At 40.1% G+C, this 8,987-nt stretch overlaps 1 protein-coding gene across 1 annotated transcript in view; it reads left to right on the top strand.

Moving 5' to 3' along the window:
- KIF16B (kinesin family member 16B) overlaps positions 1-8,987 on the top strand; it is a 244,720-nt gene that overhangs the window by 210,325 nt on the left and 25,408 nt on the right. Inside the window, exon 25 of the mRNA XM_069955207.1 lies at positions 7,120-7,203. Coding sequence (XP_069811308.1) covers positions 7,120-7,203 — 84 coding nt within the window. The remainder of the gene's footprint in view (positions 1-7,119; positions 7,204-8,987) is intronic.

Here is an 8,987-nt window from a genome sequence, read left to right as displayed (position 1 = left end):
TCCGGAGTATATATTTTCTACAGGATGTTGAGTCTAAGGGTACCTTTATAATCTACAGGTCCCTGTGTTGTGTATTTTAATTGTTTTTAATGGTTAGGGGGCTTTGTGGCCATATGTTTGTCTTATGTATTTATATGTTTTTTTTTCTTGTAATTTTAATCATGTGAATAAAATTTTTTGTATCTTTCTAAATATATATTTTGTGGTGTTCCTTACGCTTATTACATACCCCTGTTGTTCTTTGTTGGTTTGGTAATGTGATTTAGGTACAGTATGTAGTAAGAGCACTCCTTCATATTGGGTGGTGCAGAATCCATTGTTTTTTGTAGGCTGTGTGTGTGTGCGCGCACGCTATAGTTGACGCAGGCTGTGTGTGTGTGCTATGGCTGCAGCAGGCTGTGTGTGTGTGCGCGCGCTATAGCTGCAGCAGGCTATGTCCTTTTAAGAGAGAAGCAGAAATTAAAGGGGTAGTCGGGGCATCAAGGAAAAATCCAGGGGGCACAGGGGGTTGGTATTATAAAAATAAGTCCTATTTACCCATCCCCATGCCCCTGCAGTTCAGCGTCACGGCTTATGGTTCCCACGCCGGGCTTCTGATCATGTGATGTCACGGCCCCACTCAGAAATGCCCACTAACCCATCAGTGAGGCGGGACACAGCTGTAGTCACTGACTGGCTGAGCGGGTAGTTCCTGTGGAGCCGTTATGATTCAGGAGCTTGGACGCTAACAAAGAGCTGATAAATCTGGGCCTATGGCTGAGGCTTCTATATCCGTATTGCTGACCCCTCTGTATCACTATGGCTGACCTCTCTATATCACAGGGATCTGGCATTGTTAGCAGTGTTTCATTGTGTATGGTAATTATGTAGTTAGGAACAGAAGATACTCAGCAGGAAAAGACCACCTGCTCCATCTAGTCGAGTTCTTAGTTCGGAAATCACGATGAAAGAATCACAAAACTTCTAAATAATGCAGAGGAACTTCGAGTAAGTATTTATATAAAACAAGATGGACTCCTGGTTGGTAGGACCTTTAGTATCCTACAAGCTTTTCTCTTTGGATCTCACTATCACCAGGGATGCACAATAGACTGGATCATTTAACAGCTGTAAAATAATTCCCCTGCGCACTCCTATTTTAACGTACATGTTTCACTCTCCATGGAGGGGGATGAAAGCTCTGATCTTGTTTGCCGCCTCGTTTCTACATTTCCATGTTGTTTAAACAACTTGCTCGTGGATGGTTTCCAGCTGTTGAGGCCTGTGCCCAAAATATCTTGCATTACAAAAAAAGGCCTTGAAAATAAGCAAATCTCATTTTATGGCTGCCTCATAATGGCTTTATATTATTTCTGAACAGCTGAATGGTGAGCGTTTCCCCAGCAAGGTTGCGCAAGTTACTTTTGTCAAGTCTTCAAAAAGTAAAGTAGGCAAAGTTTCCTCTTTCATTCCCGACTAGAAAGCAAATCCAGACATTTCCTACGGCTGTAGACGACGCATACTTCTCTTTATTCTTTTAGCCATATTTGAACTTGCTGTCAAGAACTAATGACGAAACTCCTATAATCCATGGCTGCCTTGAAGGGGAAGTAATTAATGGAAATACACAGCGTTGGCTCTTTTAAGTTAAGGTTCTTTGGACGGCGGTGTTTGAGGAACCTTTTATTATATTTATAGTTTTAATGAGAAATAGAAATAACATTTGTAACCGGGGCAGGTTGGGTAAATTTGAGGGGAGCGATTCCATCGATTCCATGTCCAGTTTCTTTATAAACATTGATGCTAATAGGATGACAGTGTGACATGTTATTTGAGCTGGGCCCATTTTATCCTACGGAGCTTGAAGTAATCCAGAATCCTATTCAGTAGGATACATGACTTCAAGGCTATGTATAATTTCACATTTTTGTTTTTCATGTTTTTTTTTTTTGTTTTGTTCCAGTGCATTAAAAAATAAACTACTTGTTATGGCTGAAGCACAAAGAAGATTGTCTCGGCATTAATAGACCCTGCCGCTCGACGGCAACACCATATCAGACACTTGCCTTGCTTAGGTAGTGCTCCAGTCCAAAACAGTTCTCATCGGAGCATCAAAATAGTAGTAGAAAATGGAAACGGACACTCCTACTGATCACAGTCAGAACATGAAGGTCCCAGTTTAGTCTTAGGCTTAGTGGTAAGAATGGAAAAGGCAGGTTTTCAAGATTATTATAAAATGTAAATAAGAAATTGGAAGGAAAAAAAAAAAATCTACAAAGGTTTCAAAAAAGGTTTAACATAAAATTTCCAATTTCCTTTATTCTGGCCACATGGGCACTAGGCCATTTCCAGGCATTCCCTTTGAGGATAAAGGATTGGGAAGTCTTTACCAGATGTGTATGGCCAGCTTTAGTAATGAATTTTTGCTAAGAGTCTACATGTACACCAGATGGTGAACCGCATTGGTAAAAGAAGCAACTAGAGATGAGCGAATCACTCAGAAATTCGTTTCGCAAAGTTTGCGAATAGCGTACAAACAAATTTTCAATAGCTGTTGCTGTTAAAGGGTCAAAAATTGGAAAATGTAAATTTTTTAAAAAAAATGTCGATCAGCCTGTCAGTCATTTAATTTCCGCCTTGGACAGTAGTGGATGTTGGTGGATCAGCGGTGTTATATCAATGTTCTCCCAGGACAGCAGTGGACACTGGTAAATGAGCACCTAGTGAGGTATTAAGATGGACACTGTGTCCACTGTGACTCCCTATAATGCACACCCAGCACCCAGTGACATACTATAATGCACACCCAGCACCCAATGACTTGGTATAATGCACACCCAGCACCCAGTGACTCCCTATAATGCACACCCAGCACCCAGTGACATACTATAATGCACACCCAGCACCCAATGACTTGGTATAATGCACACCCAGCACCCAGTGACATACTATAATGCACACCCAGCACCCAATGACTTGGTATAATGCACACCCAGCACCCAATGACTTGGTATAATGCACACCCAGCACCCAATGACTTGGTATAATGCACACCCAGCACCCAATGACTTGGTATAATGCACACCCAGCACCCAGTTGGGTATACTGGACAATGGCTTCACTGCTCTCACAAAAAACACTCACAATCCACTCTCTTCTCTGTCCCTATCCCTCTGTATTTCTCTCCTTGGTCTATCTGCCTGCTGCCACCTACTCTCCACTATACACAGCCGACTGGCCGCCTCCAGGAAGCCAATCACCTTATATAGAGGGTAAGGGGAGGTGCTGACATCACAGTGGGGTTTACAGCTGATTGGACGGCGCGCATAAACAACAAGTAGAAAGTTGATCACCTTATAAATGACTTCCCATACACAATTTGTGTCTTCATTTAACAAGAAGTGAATGTGAACTTGATTCACTGACACATCTATTGTGTTGTAGTATTGCTACGTCTGGGGTGTAATAATCCGCCACTATTTATTGTTTCTCTGGTGTTATTCTTGTGGGTATACATAGTTAATTCAGCTAAGTAGAATATATTGCTGCACCACGGCTGGTGCAGTACAGTACATTGAGATTTGTGAGATCTCACTTTACTTTATGGTAATAGATGCACAATGAAATTGCCTTAATGAGTTGATCTATCATGTACACTAATTACAGTACCCAAAACTGCTGACCACTTCTTCTGTGTATACACTTGTCGCCGTAACAATGCTTTATTGTCTTTGGCACCTTTTGTATTTTTACCAATAAATCCTCTCTATTGCGTCCTAGGCCTGCATCTTCCTGTCTCCTAGGTGTTCTTAGTCATTTCCACCCTCACAGTGGTTAACGCTTGACGTTATCTATGTGTTTTATGAACTTTTAGGATGTTATTCATTGATCTTTCCGTTTTATGTGATGCATTTACATTTTATTTTCCACAGTGGTTTATTAAGTTGTATTTAGAGACCTGTATGTGCAGTTACAGATAAAGAGGTTATCCTTCGAAGGATATTATATGAAGTTAAATAAGGCAACAAATAATGAACACATTTTTTTAAGGGTGCGTTCACACCTACAGGATCTGCAGCGGATCTGCAGCAGATTTGATGCTGTGTTCAGTTATTTAAATGAAATCTGCTGCAGAAAATCAGCTGCAGATCCTGTAGGTGGGAACGCACCATAAAGGTTTATTCAGGTTTCGGAATATTATATTTATAGTGTACCTATCACTAAAAAAAAATTGACATGGCAAAATGTATTATTGGTCAGGGTCTAAGTGTTCAGACGGTAAAGATTACGCGGATTCCACCAGTCGCCTCTGCTTGACTCTCCCCCCATGCCATAGACTCCATTCTATGCTCAGATTCCGCAGTCCGCCCCGGAATCGGCGGAATGTTATGCGCGAGAATTACGTAGTGTGAAGGCCCCCTAACCACGTAGAAGAATGAACGGGGAAACTTACTGCCTCGTTTCTCTCTACCTGCTCACTATGCGAGCGAGAACGATCTTGGTCATGTGACATGGGAGTTGGGGAAAAAATGCGACAAACTATGACTTTTCTCACCTGGTTCTCCTGATTGGGTTCAACATGTTTTTGCTTGGGTTACCCAACAGGAATGTAGTGGTTCTTTCATTTTCATTATATTCTCTGGCTCCTCCCTCTGTCCCAAAACGGTCTATCATCCTCTGCTGGCCCAGGAGGCTGGTCTTGGAGCTGTAGCTTTGCCCCCTGAGTGATGCCATCACCTTTGACCAGAATGTTAAAATTTATGCATAATTGCATGAAGGCCGCCAACCTTAGGGTGCATAGCTGCATTTCGCGTGTTTCACTTTTACCAAATATATTCAGGTTTTATTTGTAGAGTTCAGGTGTGTAAATTCTTGATGGCCATCCATGTAAACAAAGACCAAAGTAAGAGCCAATGCTTTATACATCTCCTAAACAGAAGGCCCCTGTCTATGCTAACTGGGGATATATACTTGGGTTCTGCGCTATGATATCTACACCCCTGACTCCTCTACCAGTTCTGCAGTATAACTAATATCTTTAAAGGGGTTATCCAGCACTACAAAAACATGGCCACTTTTCCCTCTACTGTTGTCTCCAGTTCATGTGCGGTTTGCAATTAAACTCCATTTACTTCAATGAAACGAAGTTTCAAAACCCCACCCAAACTGGAGACAACAGTAGGGGGAAATCGGCCATGTTTTTGTAGTGCTGTATAACCCCTTTAAATCCTGACCAATTGCTTATCCTTTACTATCTCTTGCTCTTGGCCGTTTTCCTCACTTTTTGCTATCGTTTGAGAAAGTTTGGTTTTTCATCCGCCCATCGTCCCTTGTGCTTTTACCTTCATTTTATGAGCCATTAACATAAAGCACTTTAAGGGAATATATGATGTGTTGTAACTCTAATTTCGCACATCTACTTGTAATTTATCTCTCTGGTACATGTTTAATTTTAGCCCTCATTAACTTTACACCAACACTCTTTATCAAGTTTACTATACTTCTCCATGCCCTGAGACTATCAGCCAGCGGAGAGCCCTTGAATCTTGGGATAAAGCATCAATCGTATTTTCACCCCCTTTTTTTTTTTTTTTTTTAAACTTGCTGATAGCGTGTATATCTGTTTCTGTTTGGCTGATTATTTTGTGTTATTAGCATTCATCAATGCTTCTTATTATTAACAATAATAATATATGCCAGCAATATTTGGTAATAAGTGGATATATGCATTGTTCTTCCAACAATTACCTTACAATAAGGGGGTTGTCTGGCATTTTTCTTGTTTCATATAAATGGTAAAAACTGGGTAAGGCCTGGTACACATCACGATTTTCCTATCCGTTTGATGTATCTGTTCTATGAAAAAAATGGATGGTAAAAACCCATGCTGTTGTATGCCATATGTTTTGATCCATTTTCCATTGACTTACACTTTAAAAAAAAAAAAAAATTGAAATGGACCCTTTTTTTTAGATATTTTGTAACATACACAAAAACGTGATTGACCACATTTTTCTGTACGTTTTCCAAAACGGACACGGCAAGACTGATTGCAAAATAGTCATGTGAACCTAGCCTAAGGCTAGGTTCACACTGAGTTTTTTACAATCCGTTTTTTTTTAAATATGTTTTGTGCAAAAAACATGCATTTGTTCTGTTGTTCCATAGACTTCCATTATAAAAAAAGATCAAAAGTTTTTTGAGCATACAGAAAAACATGGTCAAACACGTTTTTCTGTACTCTAAAAAATAAAATGCATCAGTTTTTTTAACAATGGAAGTCAGTGGAAAAATGGAATCACACAAGTGCATCAGTTTTTTCCATCCGTTTATTGCATGAAGCTCATGCAAATAAATTTTTTTAAAAAAATTGCAAAACCGCTTTGTGAACCAAGCCTTAAAGGGGTATTCCTATCTCATATCGATAAACTGGTAGTATTCCTCAAGATAAATATGTTTGCAAATACATTTAGCAAACTCGCCTCCTTCTCGCAATACAGCCAATTGTCCAGGTTATCGACCACCACTCTGCTCTAGAAGCAGTGGTCTTGCTGGTTTGTGTAAATATCTATATCTTTCTATATAACCAATATTTATATATATATATATATATATATATATATATATATATATATATATATATAATGTATGTGTGTGTGTTAGCTAGACCACTGCTTTTAAAGCAGAATGGTGACTGGTAACCTGGACAATGAGCTGTCAACAATGGATAGGAAAGAATGGACAAATAAGAAGACAAGTATGCTAAATATGTGTTTGCAAGAATATTTTAATTTTCACTATTGTTGCGATAGGAAAACTGCCCAAAGAAAAAACCAAATACTCACCTCTCCGATTCCCAGCTTCTGTCATTTTAGTGATCCCTGGTTCCTGATTATCTCTATTTCTTTGTCTCCTCTTGACACACAAGAAATGCCTACTTAGCTAGTCATTGGCAACATTGGTTACCCACCCCTGCCAGTGATCGATCAAAGGGACATTCCCTTTTCTCAAGACAGGAACCAGGTAGTGGTGGTCAGTAGGGTCCAGGTGCCATCAGACCGACAACAATGAGAGAATCAGTAAAGATTTGTTCCTATGTGTCCAGAGTGTTTATTGGTAACCTTTTCTTCTCTATTTCAGCTCAATACTTTAGAATTTCCTCCAAAGAAACTTTTTGGAAATAAAGATGAGAGAGTGATTGCAGAACGCAGAGCTCAGCTGGAGGTAAGTGTTCTGTACCATGCAGCTTGTAAGGACTAGAGGTTAGAACTCTATAAAGTTAAAGCATATGTACTTTCAGGAAATAGGTATTTCTTATAATACACATCAAACTGTGGTGTGTAAAAGGGTTTCCCACGATGAACACAAAGTAACTTAGACATAGAAACCACTATACTGTTTTATCATTTTATACTAAGTTTATTCTAAGAATTCTCAGAAGTTTTTCTGTTGTTCCGATGCATCTAAATTAGATTGTTAAAGGGGCTATACTAAGTTTCAAAGTTATTCTTTATCCACTGGGTAACTGATAACTAGCAGATCAGTGGAGTCTGACCACTGGGACCCCCAATGAACCAGAGAATGATGGTCCCCCTGACTGAATGGAGCAGTGGTGGGGATAATTTTGCAACTCAAGACATCTCCTTTAATTGAGTTTTCAGCTTTTTATTGATGGATAATCCATAAATATTTAAATGGTGGTGGTCCCACACCACCGTTCAGTTGTTTGCCAGAGCTGTGGCATGTGCATATACACCTAAAAGTAAGACGCAGATAACTTCATACGGTTGTGTAGGTTAGTATTTAAATGAGCTGAGTTGCAGTACCCTGCATGGCCACTACACAATGTACAATGCTGTCTGCTTCTGGCTCCATTTACTGTGTAGGGGGGAGCTGCAGTCCTGTTAAACAGCTGATTAGTGGGGTGCCAGGTGTCAGACCCCCCACAATCCTATGTTTTTGGCAGCCGAAAACGATTGCCGGTAAGGAAGATCAGCATTAGAGTGCCTTTAGAAGGTGCAGAGAATTGAGTCGCCAGGCCACACGAATGATTGCTTTATCGTTCATGCAGCCACTTAAATATATTGCTATCAGCCGCACCTCCCCTGTTCACACGAGGAGATGAAAGGTTGATAGTGGTATATTTTGCCACATTGCAAAAGAAGCGATGAGCCGAGGATTTAGTGTTTTCCAGCTCCTCAGCTGATCGCTGTCACTTTTACACAGGCAGATTATCGCCCAAAGGAACATCTCTAGCAATTCTTCTGGATGATAATTGGCCAGTGTAAAATGGCCTATACTCTCTATAGCTAAGTCTACAGAATTATAACCTTTTAGTAGCCCCATAGAGTAAATGAAGTGCAGGATACAGTGGCCATTCATGTCAAGGAAGATTGTATCCCCATCGGTGTTAATCGCAGTGGTCAGACCCCCACCAATCAACTTGTTATCCTTGATTGCCCTAATTACCTCTCTCCTTCTGCAATATGTGGTTTCCCAATCCTACACAGTCAAGATCAACATTGAATGGAGGGGCAGCACCAGGCCCTATAAAAGTGTTATAGTGTATACCTATGAAAGCTTTACTACTGTGGTCCTACTTTCATATCATTGCTTGTTTCTAAGGGCTTTCCAAACATGTTGAACCATCTGCACATTATTATGTAGAGAAAATTTATTATTTTATAATTTATGCTCCATACGTTCTACTTCTAAGTCTATATTTTTCCTTGGCAATATGACAATATGTCATTAGTCTCAATTGATCTCCACTCACATGACCACGCTGAGTGACTTACAACATGCCATTAATCCTTATAGTAAATTAGGTGTTTGACATTGTATGGACTGCATGATTATATGTTCACGCTCTGCCATAACCCACCATGTGCACGTGAGTTATTGATTCATCACAGTGCCGAGTGTAAAATATGACAATACACCTCCTCTCCAAGTATGGGTCAACTGGGCGCAGGTCCAATGGAAATGAAAAAATGTTTACCATAAGG

Source organism: Dendropsophus ebraccatus, chromosome 15 (genome assembly GCF_027789765.1).
Source record: "Dendropsophus ebraccatus isolate aDenEbr1 chromosome 15, aDenEbr1.pat, whole genome shotgun sequence".
NCBI lineage: Eukaryota > Metazoa > Chordata > Amphibia > Anura > Hylidae > Dendropsophus > Dendropsophus ebraccatus.
This window is presented reverse-complemented; position numbering and strand designations above follow the sequence as displayed.